The sequence below is a fragment of the Phoca vitulina genome, unplaced genomic scaffold (assembly GCF_004348235.1).
Source record: "Phoca vitulina isolate PV1807 unplaced genomic scaffold, GSC_HSeal_1.0 scaffold17, whole genome shotgun sequence".
Classification (NCBI taxonomy): Eukaryota; Metazoa; Chordata; class Mammalia; order Carnivora; family Phocidae; genus Phoca; species Phoca vitulina.
In genome coordinates, this window is record NW_022589720.1 from 27,977,037 (window position 1) to 27,993,702 (window position 16,666).

General features: G+C 35.7%; 1 protein-coding gene across 6 annotated transcripts in view; it reads right to left on the reverse strand.

The window, feature by feature from the left end:
- Positions 1 to 11,626: 11,626 nt before the first annotated feature.
- The window catches only part of NADK2 (NAD kinase 2, mitochondrial), a 42,643-nt gene continuing 37,603 nt past the window's right edge, over positions 11,627 to 16,666 (reverse strand). For 3 of the 6 annotated variants that reach the window (XM_032415236.1, XM_032415235.1, XM_032415234.1), the window contains exons 12-13: positions 16,251 to 16,374; positions 11,629 to 14,154 (exon numbers count right to left, since the gene is read on the reverse strand). In XM_032415236.1, the coding sequence (XP_032271127.1) occupies positions 14,016 to 14,154; positions 16,251 to 16,374 (263 nt within the window). In that variant the 3' untranslated portion in view covers positions 11,629 to 14,015. Of the gene's footprint in view, positions 14,155 to 16,250; positions 16,375 to 16,666 lie in introns of all 6 variants that reach the window. The other 3 variants (XM_032415231.1, XM_032415232.1, XM_032415233.1) reach the window with 2 other exon arrangements.

Below are 16,666 nucleotides of genomic sequence, written 5' to 3' on the forward strand. Positions count from 1 at the left end.
CCTTGTAGCTCAGCAATTCATCAGTATATTTACTCTTATCTCTTCCCTCTCATACATAGAATTCTTTTCATTATATCATATGTCACGTTATCCCTGGATTTTTTTTGCACAATTGTCTTGGTAGACACTATCCCTAAGTATAATGATGCACGTATTACGGTACATTGGCACAATGGAGTGAATTTTTTAGTGATTTAAATCCTGAATTACCTCTTTTTGTTTTTAAGTCCTTTTTTAAATTGAAGTACAGTTGACATAAGTTTCAGATGTATAGCAGGCTGATTCAACAATTACACATTACAAGTGATCACCATGGTAAGTGTAGTCCCCATGGGTCACCATAGAACATTATTACAGTATTATTGAATAGTCAATAATATCCCTATGCCGTACTTTTCATCTCTATGACTTAATTGATAACAAAGTTCATACCTCTTAATCCCCTTCACCTATTTCGCCCAACCACCTATCCCTCCTCCCCTGTAGCAGTCTACCAGTTTGTTCTCTGTATTTGTGAGTCTCTGTTTTGTTTGGTCGTTTTCTTTTTTAGATTACACATTTAAGTGAAATCATATGGTACTTGTCATTCTCTGTCTGACTTCTTTTACTTGGCATAATACCCTTTAGGTCTGTCCATGTCACAAACGGCAAGATTTCATTTTTATAGGTAAATAATATTTCACTGTATACCACATCTTTGCCCATTCATCTATTGATGGACACTTAGGTTGCTTCCATATTTTGGCTATTGTAAATAATGCCGCAGTGAACATAAGGTTGCATATATATTTTTGAATTAGTGTTTTTGTTTTCTTCAATAAATATTCAGAAGTGGAACTGCTGCATCATATGGCAGTTTTATTTTTAATGAGCCTTCACATTCTTTTCCATAGTGGCTGCATCAATTTACATTCCCACCAACAGTGTACAAGGGTTCCCTTTTCTCCACATCCTTGCCAACACTTGTCTTTTTGAAAATAGCCACTCTGACAGGTGTGAGGTGATATATCATTGTGATTTTAATTTGCAGTTCCCTGATGATGAGTGATGTTGAGCATCTTTTCATGCGTCTTTTGACCATCTGTATGTCGTCTTTGGAAAAATGTCAGTTTGGGTCCTCTGCCCATTTTAATCAGATTATTTTTGGTATTGAGTTGTGTGAGTTCTTTATATATTTTGGATATTAGCCCCTTATCGGATATGTCATTTACAAATTATCTCCTCCCATTTACTATTTTTTTTTTTTTGACAGTTTCCTTTGTTGTACAAAAGCTTTTCATTGTGATGTAGTTCCATTTGTTTATTTTTGCTTTTGTTGCAGTTGCCTGAGGAAACACATCCAAACCAATACTGCTAAAACCGATGACAAAAGAGTTTACTGCCTATGTTTTCTTTTAGGAGTTTTATGGTTTCAGATCTTTCTTACATTTTAGTGTTTAATCCGTTTTCAAGTTTATTTTCGTCTCAGGTGCAAGAAAGTGCTGTAGTTTTATTCTTCTGCATGTGGCTGTCCAGCTTTTCCTGCACCACTTATTGAAGAGGCTGTCTTTTCCCCATTGCATATTCCTGCCTTTGTCATAGATTATAGTTGACCCTTGAACAAAATGGCTTTGAACTTTATGGGACCTCTTATATGCATATTTTTTTTAATAAATATATTGGAGGGGCGCCTGGGTGGCTCAGTTGGTTAAGCGACTGCCTTCGGCTCAGGTCATGATCCTGGAGTCCCGGGATCAAGTCCCGCATCAGGCTCCCTGCTCAGCAGGGAGTCTGCTTCTCCCTCTCACCCTCCTCCCTCTCATGCTCTCTGTCTCTCATTCTCTCTCTCACAAATAAATAAAAAAAATCTTAAAAAAAAAAAAAAAAAATATATTGGAAAATTTTTTGGAGACGTGACAATTTGAAAAAATTCTCAGACGAACCATGTAGCCTAGAAATATTGAACAAAATTTTAAAAAGGTAAGTATGTCATGAGTGCATAAAAATATGTAGACACCAGTCTATTTCATCAGTTACTACCATAAAATAAACACAAACCTATTACAAAATGTTAAAATTTATCAAAGCTTACATAAGCACACAGACTGTACATGGCGCCATTTGCAGTTGAGAGAAATGTAAACAATGTAAAGATGCAGTATTAAACCGTAATTGTATAAAATTAACTGTAGTACATACTGTGCTATTGTGGTAAATTTATAGCCACCTTCTGCTGCTATTGCAGTGAACTCAAGGATTGTGAGTATTCACTTCAATGACCGTGTGATGCTAATAAGGTCCTCATGAGCAGTTCATCTTCAGTAAGTTGCATATTGCTTTGAAAAAGTAATTTCTCAACAGTTCTCACATATTTTTCATCGTGCTTACTACCATAATGTAAACCTTGAATAATACCTTAGGACCCATATGAAGTGCCATTAGTGATACTGAAAGTGGTCCCAGGAAGCAGAGAAAAGTCATGATGTTACAAGAAAACTTGAATTGCTTGATATGTATCGTAGCTTGGGGTCTGCGGTTGCAGTTGCCCACCATTTCAAGGTAAATGAATCCAGCCTAAGGACTATTGTAAAAAAAAAAAAGGAAATTTATGAAGCTGTTGGTGCCACTACACTAGGAGGCAGGAACACCATGCACTTTTTACAAAATACTATTTTTTTTTTAATCTTGTATTGAAAATGCAGCTTTTATATGGGTTTGGGATTGCTATAAGAAAGGTATACCTATAGATGAATACGATTTGAGAAAAAGCAAGTTCATTATATGACAACTTAAAGAAAAGGAAGGTGAAGCATTTTAAGCTGGAGAATTTAATGCCAGCAAAGGATGGTTTGATAATTTTATAAAGAGGTTTGGCTTAAAAAATGCCAAGGTAACAGGAGAAGCAGCTTCTGCCAACAAAGCAGCAGCAAACAAGTTCCCAGACCCCATTAAGAAAATCATTGAGGAGAAAGAATATCTGCCTGAACAGGTTTTAATGCAGATGAAAGTGGCCTATCCTGGAGGAAAAAAAAAAAAAAAAAATGCGACAAAAGACATTTATTAGTAAGGAAGAGAAGCATGTACCAGTATGTAAGGCAGGAAAGGACTGGCTACTTTTTTGTCCAAATGCAACTGGGTTTATGACCAGCACTGCCCATTGCAAACCCCCAAGCCTTGAAGGGAAAAGATAAACACCAACTGCCAGTCTTTTTCATTGAGAAGGCCCAGACAATAAGAACTCTTTCTAAATTGGTTCCATCAGTGCATTGTCCCTGAAGTCAGGAAGTACCTTGCTATTGGGGGACTGCTGTTTAACATTCTTTTGATATTGAACAAGGCCCCTGGCCATCCAAAACCTTGTGAGTTTATCACAGTGGTCTACTTGCCACCCACCCATCCCCCACCCCCCCACCCCGCCCAACACAGTATCTCTAATTCAACCTCTTGATCAGGAGGTCATAATGACTTTCCAGGCTTATTACACACAGTACTCTATGGAAAGAATTGTCAGTGCCATGCAAGAGAACCCTGACAGAACATTATGAAAGTCTGGTAGAATTTTACCATTCAAGATGGCATGGTTATAGAAAAAGCCATGAAAGCTATCAAGCCCTAAACAAATTCTGGCTGGAGAGAATCATGTCCAGATGTTGTTCATGACTTCACAGGATTTACGACAGAGCCAATCAAGGATATCAAGAAAGAGATTGTGGATATGGCAAAAAAAAAAAAACGTGGGGGATGAAGACTTTCAAGATAAGGTTTTTGGAGAAATTCAAGAGCTAATAGACACCACACCAGAGGAATTAACTAAAGATAACTTGATGGAGGTGAGTGCTTCTGAACCAATGCCAGGTGATGAAGAAGAGGACATAGAAGCAGTGCCAGAAAACAAACTGACATTAGACAGTCAGGCAAAAGGATTCTGATTCTTTAAGACTGCTTTTGATTTCTTTTACTACCTGGACCCTTCTATGATATGGGCACTGAAACTAAAGCAAATGGTGGGAGAAAGCTGGTACTGTATAGAAACATTTTTAGAACACTGAAAAAGCAAAAAGGACAGAAATTATGATGTATTTCCGTGAAGTTACCCTGAGTGTGCCTGCCTCCCCTCCACCTCCTCCACCTCCTCCACCTCTGCTTCTGCCATCCCTGTGTCTCTGTGCAAGAACGGCCCCTCCTCTTCCTCCTCCTCAGCCTACTCAACATGAAGACAATGAGGATGAAGACCTTTATGATGATCCATTTAATGAAAAATAAATAATCCTGCTGTACAGTTAATAAACTTAGCTGTTGTACATATGTATGTCTTCATGTGAAAATCTAACTGTATGGCGAGAACCATCTGATAACGTTTTTGTGTCATCATCATCATCACCTAAGTATTCATAGGGCAGAACGTCATGTGCAAAACATGTATGGAAGTAGATAGCCTATCCTTACATAGGCATAAGGTGAGTGATATTTAATATAAAACTAATAACATTCTTACTATTCTATAACTGCTTTGGAAGAATTACAGTATGCCTCTTTCTTGTAGTTGGAGAAACTGTATCAGCCTATTATCAAGGTACATGGTTTTTCAAAAAAAACGTAACAGTGTTTCCAATACTGTGTTATCAATGACTGTAATACTCTATGCCATAAGTATTTTTTTTAAGGTTTTATTTATTTATTCATGAGAGTCAGAGAGAGACAGGCAGAGGCAGAGGGAGAAGCAGGCTCCCCGCCGAGCAGAGAGCCCAACGTGGGGCCCGATCCCCAGGACCCTGGGATATGACCTGAGCCGAAGGCAGACGCTTAACCAGCTGAGCCACCCAGGTGCCCCATATGCCGTATTTTATAATGATTCATTCACTGGTGCACAGGCTAGGGCACTGTGAAACCATCATATTATTTACACTAGGCTACTATAAAGCAATGATATTACTGCTGCTTTGTAATCGATGCATGAATCGTTATACCTGTAAATAAATATGAATTTGTTTTTCACACTGTCTTTTCATTTTTGATGTTTAGTGTTAATATGTGTAACATTAATAGTGTTTTGTATAAGACAATATTGATATTAGTAATGACACATGATTACTCATATAAACAGATGACGTAAATTTGTGGGATTGATTAATACAGTAAGTATAGTACTATAAATGTATTTTCCTTATGATTTTCTTAATATTTTCTTTTCTGTAGCTTACTTTATTGTGAGAATACAATATATAATACATACACAAAATGTGTTAACCAACCGTTTATGTTATCACTGAGGCTTTCGGTCAACAGTAGGCTATTAGTAGTTAAGTTTTGGAGGAGTCAGAATCCTTTGGAGGATTAACTGTGCTGGTTGGGGCACCAGTGCCCCTAACCCCCACATTGTTCAAGGGTCAACTGTAACTGACCTTCCAAGTATGGGTTTATTTCTGGGCTCTTACCCACTGATCTGTGTGTCTATCTGTGCCGGTACCATATAGCTTTGATTACGGTAGCTTTGTAGTATAGCTTGAAATCAGAGTGATCCCTCCAGCTTTGTTCTTCTCTCAGCTTGTGTTCAGATCTTCCGTGGTTCCATACAAATTTTAGGATTATTTATCCTAGTTCCATGAAAAATGTCACTGGTATAGGGATTGCACTGAATCTGTAGGCTGCTTTGGGAAGTATGTACTTTTTAACAATATTAAGTCTTCTAATCCAGGAGCACAGAATATCTTTCAGTTTGTGTCATCTTTAATTTCTTTCATTGGTGTCTTATAGTCTTCATAGTTTTTCTTTCATCTCCTTGGTTATATATATTTCTAGGTGTTTTATTCTTTTTGATAGAATTTTAAGTGGGATTGTTTTCTTAATTTCTCTTTTGCATAGTTTATTAGTGTATAGAAAACACAACAGATTTCTGTATATTGTGTATTATGCAACTTTCCCAAATTCACTTATTCTAATAGTTTTTTGGTGGAGTCTTTAGGGTTTTCTATATATAGTATCATGTAAAAGGCAAATAGTGACTGTTTTACTTCTTCCTTTTCAGTATGGGTGCTTTTATTTTTTTTCTCATTTGATTCTATGACTAGGATTTCCAATATACACTGAGTAAAAGTGGTGAGAGTGGGCATCCTTGTCTTGTTCCTGATCGTAAAAGAAAAGCTTTCAGTTTTTCACTGTTGATTATGATGTTAGTTGTGGGTTTGTCATATATGGCCTTTATTATGTTGAGGTTTCTTTCCTCTATACAAACTCTGTTGAGAGGTTTTATCATAAATGGATATTGAATTTTGTCATCTATTAAAGTGATCATGTGATTTTTATCTTTTTTTTAAAGATTTTATTTATTTGACAGAAAGAGAGAGAACACACAAGCAGGGGAAGCGGGAGGGAGAGGGAGAAGCAGGCTCCCTGCTGAGCAAGGAGCCTGATGTGGGACTCAATCCCAAGACCCTGAGATCATGACCTGAGCCGAAGGCAGACATTTAACCAACTGAGCCACCCAGGTGCACCTATTTTTATCTTTGTTAATGTGGTGTATCATGTTGATTGATTTGTGGATATTGAAGCACCCTTGCATTTCTGGAATAAACCCATCATACTATATGATCTTTTTAAAATATTGTTTGCTAATATTTTGTTGAGGGTTTTTGCATCTATGTTTGTCAGGGATATCAGCCTGTAATTTTTGTTTGTTTGGTAGTGTCTTTGTCTAGTTTTGTTATCAGGTTAATGCCGGCCTTGTAGAATGAGTTTGGAAGTAAGTGTTCCCTCCACTTCAATTTATTGAAAAGGATAGGTATTAACTTTAAAAAAAAAAAAATATTCGCTAAAATTTACCCGTGAAGCCATCTGGTCCTGGACTTTCATTTGCTGGCAGTTTTTTAAATTACGGATTCAATTTCTTTACTAGTAATTGGTCCATTAAGGTTTTCTCTTTCTTCCTGATTCAGTTTTGGAAGATTATATTCTTGTAGGAATTTATCATTTTTTCAAGGATGTCCAGTTTATTGGTGTAAAACTACTAATAGTAGTCCCTTATAATTCGTGGTATCAGTTATAACTTCTCTTTGAATTCTGATTTTATTTATTTGGGCCCTTTTTCTTGAGTCAGCTAAAGGTTTATCAATTTTGTTTATCATTTCAAAGAACTAATTCAGTGTTTTCTTTCTTTTTGTCTTTATTTCATTTATTTCTGCTCTGATCTTTATTATTGTCTTCCTTCTGCTAATTTTGGGTTCTGTTTATTCTTCTTTTTCTAGCTCCTTTAGTTATAAGGGTAGATTGAGATTCTTCTTGTTTCTTGAGGTAGGCCTTATCACTCTACAAACTTTTCTTAGAAGTGCTTTTGCTGCATCCCACAGATTTTGGAGTATTGTGCTTCCAGTTTCATTTATCTTTAGGTATTTTCTGATTTCCTCTTTGATTTCTTCATTGGCCCATTTGCTGTTGTTTAGCCTCCACATGCTTGTATATTTTCCATTTTTTTCCCTGTAATTAATACCTATGTTCATACTGTTGTGGTCAGAGAAGACGGTTCTTGCTGGGATTTCACTCTTAAATTTATTGAAACTTGTTTTGTAGCCTAACATGTGATCTGTTCTGGAAAATGTTCCATGTGCACTTGAAAAGAATGTGTATTGTCCTGTTTGGGGATGGAGTGTTCTGTATATATCTCCTAAATCCATCTTATCTAATGTGCCATTGAAAGCTACTGTTTCCTTATTGATTTTCTGTCTGGATGATGTATCCATTGATATAAGTGCAGTGTAAAAGGCCCCTACTATTACCATATTACTGTCAATTTCTCCTTTTATGTCTGTTAATATTTGCTTTATATATTTAGGTGCTCCTATGTTAGATGCATATTTATAAGTGTTATATCGTCCTGTTAGGTTGATTCCTTTACCATTATGTCAGGCCCTTGTCTCTTGTTAGTTGTTTTAAAGTCTATTTTGTCTGACAGTATTGCTCACCCCCAGCTTTCTTTTCATTTCCATTTACATGGAGTATCTTTTTCCATCCCTTCACTCTCAGTTTGTGTGTCTTTTGGTCTGAAGTCTCTTGTAGGCAGCAGGTCTTTTCTTTTTTTAATTTTTATATATTCAGCCACTCTCTGTTGATTGTATTTAGTCCATTTACATTTAAAGTAATTATTGATAGGTAATTGTTGCCATTTTGTTGTTTTCTGGTTAATTTGCATTTCTCTTCTGTTGTCTTCCCTTGTGGTTTGAGAACTATTTTTAGTGTTATGTTTGGATTCTTCTCTCTCTATTTATGGTGTATCTGTTAGAGGTTTTTGGTTTGTGGTTACCATGAGGCTCATATATAACAACCTATGTATATAGCAGTCTGTTTTAAGTTGATAGTTGTTTACATTTGAAAGCATTCTGGAAACACATTTTTACCTCCCCATGTTTTGTTTTTGACGTATTTTATGTATCCCTAATTGCTGTAGTTGATTTTACACTTTTTTCTTTTAACCTTCCAACTAGCTTTAAAGTTGTTGATCCATTACCTTTACTGTATGTTTGCTTTTACCAGTGAGTCTTTCATAATTTTCTTCTAGTTATGGTCTTTTCTTTTCCACTTAAATAAGTTCCTTTAATATATCTCATAAGGCTGATTTACGGATGAAGAATTCCTTTAACTTCTGTCTGAAAAACTTTCTCTTCAATTCTGAATGATAATCTTGCCAGGTAGAGTGCCCTTGGTTGTAGGTTTTCTTACCACTTCCTTCTGGCCTACAAAATTTTTGCTAAAGAGTCAGCTGATAATCTTATGGGGGTACATAACTAGTTTTTTTTTTTTCTCTTAAGATTCTCTTTTAGTTTTTTAACATTATAATTATTGTATCTTGGTATAGACCTCTTTGGGTTCATCTTGTTTGGGGCTCTCTTTGCATCCTGGACCTGGATGTCTATTTCCTTCCCCAGGTTTGGGAAATTTTCAGTTATTATTGTTTCTTCATATAAATTTTCTGTCCCCCTCTCTCTTCTCCTCTGGGACCCCTATAATACTAATGTTAGTACACTTGATGTCGTCTAAGAGGTCCCTGCAATTATCCTTTTTTTTTTTTCTTTTTGTTCAGCTTGGGTGATTTCCACAACCATGTCTTCTAGATGCTGGTAGTACTTGTGCATAATCTAATCTGCTGTTGATTCCCTCTAGTGTATTTTTGTTATTCTTCGGGTCTGATTGGTTTTTATATTTTCTATATATTTGTTGAAGTTTTGTGTTTCTTCCAAGTTTGGTATCTTTATGACCATTACTTTGAACTCTTTATCAGTAGATTGCTTATCTCGGTTTCATTTAATTCTTTTTGAGGTTTTGTCTTGTTCTTTAGTTTGAAATATACTCCTGTCTCCTCATTTTGCCTCTCTGTGTTTCTGCATATTCAGTAGATCAGCAATGTCTCCCAGTCTTGGAGTGGCCTTATGTAGAAGGTGTCCTGTGGGACTCAGAAGTACAATCCAGTCTGCTTATCACCAGAACCAGGCACTCCAGGGTTGTCACATGTTGGGAGTGTGCACTCTCCTGTTGTGGCTAGGGCACAACTGCTGTGAACATGCTGCTGGGTAGAACTGACCCCCAGCTTAGCTGGTTGCAGCACCCAGGTACAGTTGCTGTAGATGCACTGGTAGGCTGGGCTGCTACCCCAGAGGAGGAGCCACTTTGGGGTGAGAGGAGCATTGGATCAGACCAAGGCGGCCTACTGAGTGTAGTGGCATAGGAGCTGTTTTGGAGGGGTACATGCTGGAGCAGGCTGGTTAGATGGATCAGGTCTGCAGGGGAATGCCAGGGAGGACAAGGCAAGCAGTACTAGCTAGCTAGGTAGAGCCAGAAATGGTGCCTACCACCACTAGACCAGCTAGGTCCTTTGTCAAAGATTAATTGTATATAATATACAATACAATACAATAAATAATTATGTTTCTCGGTTTTCTGTTCTGTTCCATTGATCTAGGTGTCTGTTTTTGTGCCAGTACTATACTGTTTTGATTACTATGCTTTGTAATATAACTTGAAGTCCCTAATTGTGATACTTCCAGTTTTGTTTCTCCTTTTCAAGATTGCCTTGGCTATTCAGGGTCTTTTGTGGCTCCATTACAAATTTTAGGACAGTTTGTCTACTTCTATGAAAAATGCTGTTTGTATTTGGATAGAGATTGCATTAAATCTGCAGATTGCTTTGGATAGTATAGACATTTTACCAACATTTGTGCTTCCAATCCATGAGCATGGAATGCATTTCCATTTCTTTATGTCATCTGTTATCAGCATTTTATAGTTTTCAAAGCACAGGTCTTTTACCTCCTTAGTTAAGTTTATTCCTAGGTGTTTTATTATTTTTGGTGCAATTGGAATGGCCTTAATTTCTCTTTCTGCTACTTATTTGGTACAGAAATGCAACAGATTTCTGCATATTGATTTTATATCCCATGACTTTACTGAATTCATTTATCAGTTCTAGTAGTTTTTTGGTGGAGTCTTTAGGATTTTCTATATATAGTATCCTGTCATCTGCAAATAGTAAAAGTTCTACTTCTTCCTTGTCGATATGAATGCCTTCTATTTCTTTTTCTTACGTGATGGCTATGGCTAGGATTTCCCACTTGATTGTGATTTTTTTTAATGTATTGTCAGTTTACTGTTATTTTGTTGAGGATTTTGCATCTATATTCATCAGCTATTGTCCTGTAGTTTTTTTTTTTTTTTTTTAAAGATTTTATTTATTTGACAGAGACACACAGCGAGAGCAGGAACACAAGCAGGGGGAGTGGGAGAGGGAGACGCAGGCTTCCCGCTGAGCAGGGAGCCCGATGCGGGGCTCGATCCCAGGACCCCGGGATCATGACCTGAGCTGAAGGCAGACGCTTAACTGACTGAGCCACCCAGGTGCCCCTGTCCTGTAGTTTTTTGTGCTGTATCTAGTTTTGGTATCATAGTATGAATTTATAAGTTTTCCTTCCTATTTTTTGAATAGTTTGAGAATAGGTATTAACTCCTTTAAATGTTTGTTTGGTATAATTCACCTATGAGGCCATCTGGTCCTGGACTTTTGTTTGTTGGGAGTTTTTGATTCCTGATTCAATTTCATTTCTGGTAATTGGTCTATTCAATTCTGCTTCAGTTTTGGTAGGTTATATGTTTCTAGGAATTTATCCATTTCTTCTAGGTTTTCCAATGTGTTATATAATTTTTCATAATCTCTTATAATTGTATTTCTGTGGTGTTGGTTATTTCTCCTTTCTCATTTGTGTTTTTTTGAGGAGTCTGGCTAGAGATTTATCAATTTTGTTGATCTTTTCAAAGAACTAGCTCCTGGTTTCATTGATTTTTTTTCTTCTTTAAGAGTTTCTGTATCATTTATTTCTGCTCTGATTTTTATTATTTCCTTCCTTCTGCTGGTTTTGGGTTTTGTTTGTTCTTTTCCTAGCTCCTTTAAGTGTAAGGTTAGGGTGTTTGAGCTTTTTCCTGCTTCTTGAAGTAGGCCTGTATTGCTATAAACTTCCCTTAGAATTACTTTTGCTGCATCCCAAAGATTTCTTGGTTGACCCATTCATTGTTTAGTAGCATGTCATTTAACCTCCATGTATTTATTTATGGTCTTTCCAGATTTTTTTCTTGTGGTTGATTGATTGCTAATTTCACTGAATTGTGGTTAGAAAAGATGCATGGTAGGATTTCGATCTTTTTGAATTTGTTGAGAATGTTCCATGTGCATCAAGTGACTCTTTGATACAAAACTGTGTTAACTGGTTCTAATGATTTTATACATATTGTTTATTTTGATACTTAAAAGTAAAATGAATGGAAATTATACTGAAGGCTAGTAAAACATTTAATATGATTTGATTTACTGGGGCTATGAATATAAACAAACACATGTGAAGCATCAAAAATAGTAAGTACTTTACCCTTTGCTTATATAATAAGTCCTCGTTCTGTGTGAAATATTAGCAATGACTGAAGTCAGCGGGGCACAGCAGTGGAAAAGACCTGAAACAACATTTTGGGTCAATCTGGTTTTCTAATAATGCTGCTGTTAAGAGTTAAGGAAACAAGTGTAGTTTTTAAAAAAAAAACAAAACATTAATTTAATTATGTTTATTCACATATAGTTGCCATTAAAAGGTTAACTCATAAAAACATTTCTTCTATTGTAATATCCTTTGCCTCTTCTCTCTTCTAAATCAATCCCCACCACATAGCAGAAATGTTAGAAGTTATACTGCAAAGGGAGCAGATTAACTTTTTCACCTTTAAAATACAGCTTATGAACAATTTTACAGAGCAGGTTACCTATTAATACGGTACATATTAACAGATCTATGGTACCATTTTGGACAATCAGATTTGCTTGATGTAAAGATGGAGCTGGAATTTTTGCTAAGAAGGTAGTTAAACCTCTTAGAGTTTTTATAAAGAACTGAAATCCCATACCATAAAGTGTTATCTTCAGTTAATAATCTTAAATCAAGCCAGAAACTAGATCCAGCTCTGGGAAAACTTTTTTTTTTTGTATGCATCATATAAACACTGCTCCGAGTGTCTATGCAGATACTTAGAAAAGAAAAATAGATTCTTGTTCTGGATATACATCAAAACCTAGATTACCTTTATATAACATTTATTTAAAAATTTGACAAGAACATGTTAAACGTTGGCAAAACTAATAGCACTCAATTTGATTATACATCTCCTAGCTTTCACAGAATTTCTGAGCTCACAAGACTCAAGTTCTATTAGGATAGAGTCTTTCATTCATCAATGTATACCCAGCATCTGACACAGTACATGGCACAAGGTACGTGTTCAATAAATATCTGAATGTTGAATATAACTCTTTAACAGCAAATGAAAAAAAGATACAACTCTGAATAAATGGCATGAGAATACCAGTTGTCTCATGATGCAGCAATAGGTGCTTTTTGTAAAAATTCTAGGATTACTTATAAGTAGATCAAGAATTAGATAATTTCCTCTCAAACTAAAGGAGCTCTCATGGGGGTGGGGTGAGGTGAAGGAAGCTGTAACATTTTATCTTTCAAAGCTAATGTGTGAAACATGGAATATGAGCTAGGTGAAAACTACCATGATACTAAAAGTAAGGCAGTTCCAAAACTAATGTTTTGCATATTTATTAAAGAATCCATTTTCTGACAATACTCCTAATACTAGATGAAAATATTTTTTAAAGGTTTCACCAAACTCCTAATATGTCTAATCAGCTCATCCTTTTAGTCTTTGATTCCATGTTAGAGTTTTAAATATGGAAGAAATCTATTAAGACTCAAAAGCATTCAAAAAAAAACGGTCTATGACCTAAAAAAAGCTACTGGATAATTAATACATTTGTAACAGTATCATGATTTTTTTCAGATATACTTCATTTCACCCAGCACTGTCAAAATTAACCTGAAAGTCAATTATTAAATGAAAACATCGATAATTTCAAAAATGATTGAACTTCTTAATAAAGAGCCATAACAATATTGTACTCTGAAATTAGAAAATTCTAATAAGCACATATAAAAAACACATTTACCTACTTCAATTAGGTCAATGTCAGGATTTATCAAAACTCTCCATCAAAATTTTTTAAAAATCTTGATTTTTTAGGTACTATAAAAAATATACACTAATCATATGATATGTGTTTGGTCTGACCAATTCCACAGTTAGGAAAGGGAAGAAAAAAAAAAAACTTGTACAGTGAAATTTCAAATCCTAAACATTTAATCCTTTATTTGAGCCTACCTCTCTAAAAAGATATCAGTACTCTTGGATACCAACTATAAGCAATATAGAACTTTCACTGGTATCAATTCTAATCAGTTTAGTCCATCCATTTTCTAACACAGCGAACAATCTTTTCTATCCAAATCCAAAAGAAGAATAATGCAAATCTCACTTTCTTGGTCACCTTTGAAGCCCAGGGCCAACCAGTCTCAATAATAACCAAAATACGTAGCTTTATGAGTGGTAGTCTGTTTCTGCAGTGAAATGAAAGCATTTCCCAGTAATCAAAATTTGTCATCTGAGGAAATCTTTCATTGTTCTAGAAGCACAGTTCGAAGCTCATCTTCTTTATTGATCATCATCGAAGCAATTGCTCCATCATTAAACTCAAAAGAAGTACCTCCATCCACAACCATGCAGGCATCCCAACAACGAGAACGAACACACACCCTGAGCAGAAAGAAACATCTCATTAAATATTAAGTTTTCTTAACCTTGAATTATGGTTTCTTTAAAACCCTTATTTTTATTGAAATTGGCAGATCATTTGGCCTTGATTTTTAAAATCAAGTTCTTTGGTTTGAGAGAGTAACTATGTATATATGGGTACATTACCAAAATCTAGTATTCAAGATAGCTCCCTTCACCCAAACAGTTATGAGGGAACAAGTTCAGACTTGATGGAACTCACAGGCTTTTTTCGTATGAGAAAATGTTGAGTTATTATTATTACAAGTACTAATATTGAACAAGAATGTAACTATTTTCATGGATAGTTTTTACTTAAGTATAACACATGAAGAGGCACAAATTTGTAGTGTACAGCTCAGCAAACACATTTGTGTAGTCATTCCTCACCCAAATCAGGAATCAAATGTTCCCCAGAAGCCCCTTCACTGCCCCTGGCCCTGCTCCTTCCTACACATGCACTATCCTAATGTCAGTCACCATAGTAATAATAGCTCTGTTTGTTCTTAAATTTTATATAAATGGAAGAATAGATTTGCTTGTATCTAGCTTTCTTTTGCTTAACAGTATGCTTTTGAAATTTATCCATGGTTATTACCGTTAGTAGTAGTGTGTTCATTTTCACTGCTGTATGAAAACACTTCCATTGTATAAAAATACCAAAATTTATGGATCTCTTCTATTCACTGACACCCGAGTTTTTACTACTGGAAGTAGTGCTGCTATGTATATTCTTGAGCATCTTTTGTTGCAGACATTTGTGTATATACGTTTCTGTTGGATATACACCTAAGAGTGGAACTGCTGGGTCAATGCATGTGCTATATTCAGCTTTGGTAGGTAACTGCCAAACAACTTTCCAAACTATTCCTAACAATATATAAGTTGCAGTTACTCCCACCTTACAACAACTAGCATCTTAGCTCTTCTGGTAAGTATATGGTATCAGAATATGTAGTTTTAATTTGCATTTCCCACATGAATAATAAGGTCAAGGATGTTTTTCATACACTTAACCATTTGGATACCTTCTTCTGTGAAATGACGGTCCAAAACTTTGGCAATTTTTGAGCTGCCTTTTCTTATCGAGTTGTAGGAATTTTTACAATATTCTGGATATAAGTCCATTGTTGGATATAGGTACTGCAAATATCTCACAGGCTTGCCTTTTATTTCCTTAATGTTGTCTTAATTAACAGAAGTTCTTAATTCTAATATAGTTCAATTTGTCAATCTTTTGTTGATAAGTGCTTTTTATGACAAGTTTAAGAAATACTGTCCAACTGCCAAAGTCATGAAGCCTATTCTGTTTATATGAGCAAAAATTTAAATGTCTTTGTAGTCTCACCTAAACGGAGTATAGATTTATTGAGTAATCAAAATTAACTCTCAAATGAGTAAAACGAGTTTCCTTGAGTGTTTTTCCTAGAAAAAAATCAACAGTATTTTCAAAAAAAGAATATGTACACTGTATAAGCAGCAATTCAAAATTAAACCATACTTTGCCTGCCATGAGACAGACGACATTTTTTCAGTGTTTTTGTTCAGAAAATTGGACAACCTTTACAAAATAAATTATATATTTTTTTATATCCACCCTTCAAAAAAACTCTAATCTGGTAGATGTGGGAAGGGGGGGGTTACTTTTAAGGAAAAGGTGACAGAAATGAGTCCTACTCTCAAAGTTTATTGCTATACAACTGAGGTTTTATAGAATGTTTATCCTGCTTTTATCCCATAGCATATGAAAAAGTTGCTTTCCAGTTTTTTTAAAAGTGATAGTTTGATCTTATTGTGTCTTAATATGTTAAAACAACAAATCCACATCACCCAATTAAATAATTATGCCCCTTCTATTCACTTACAGTTTCTCTAAAATGGTACAGTATGTTAGGAAGGAAAATACCATTCTCACCAGGGTACAGCATGACACCTCATTAGTTCCACGAGTTCTATACTTTTCCTACCAGATTAGTTTGAATGAGTGAATTTCATCAAACTGAATACTTTAAAACCAAGACTCCTTTATAATTACAAGCAATGAAAGCACAGTCAGAAGTCAGCCTTTGAAAGCTTACTTTGAGGTGAAGCAACGCTGACGGCTGCTGGAGAAAACTCTGTTTGCTATTGGTTCTCGAATACTGAAAAGTATTTTTGGTTCTTCTGGACTGTAGAGCAGCGATTCATTATATTCATTTGTTACTATGAAGGAAAAAAAAAGTATTAGCGCAGTCAATGAAAGAAGGTCACTTCTGAAAGTGCAAAATGAAAAATGAATGCTATCCTGTCCTCAACTTAAAAGCAACTGTGTTCCAAAAGGTCTGTTTGGCAGCAAGTTTCTTGAAACTCACAAACACACACACACACACACCCCCCCACACACCCCCCCCCCATGAGGATTAGGTTCCAGGATTCGGCCATCAAAGCCTGTATCAGCCACAATGTAGCAGAAACAGACACAGTGGCGGGGCGGGGGGGGGGGGGGGGGGGGGGG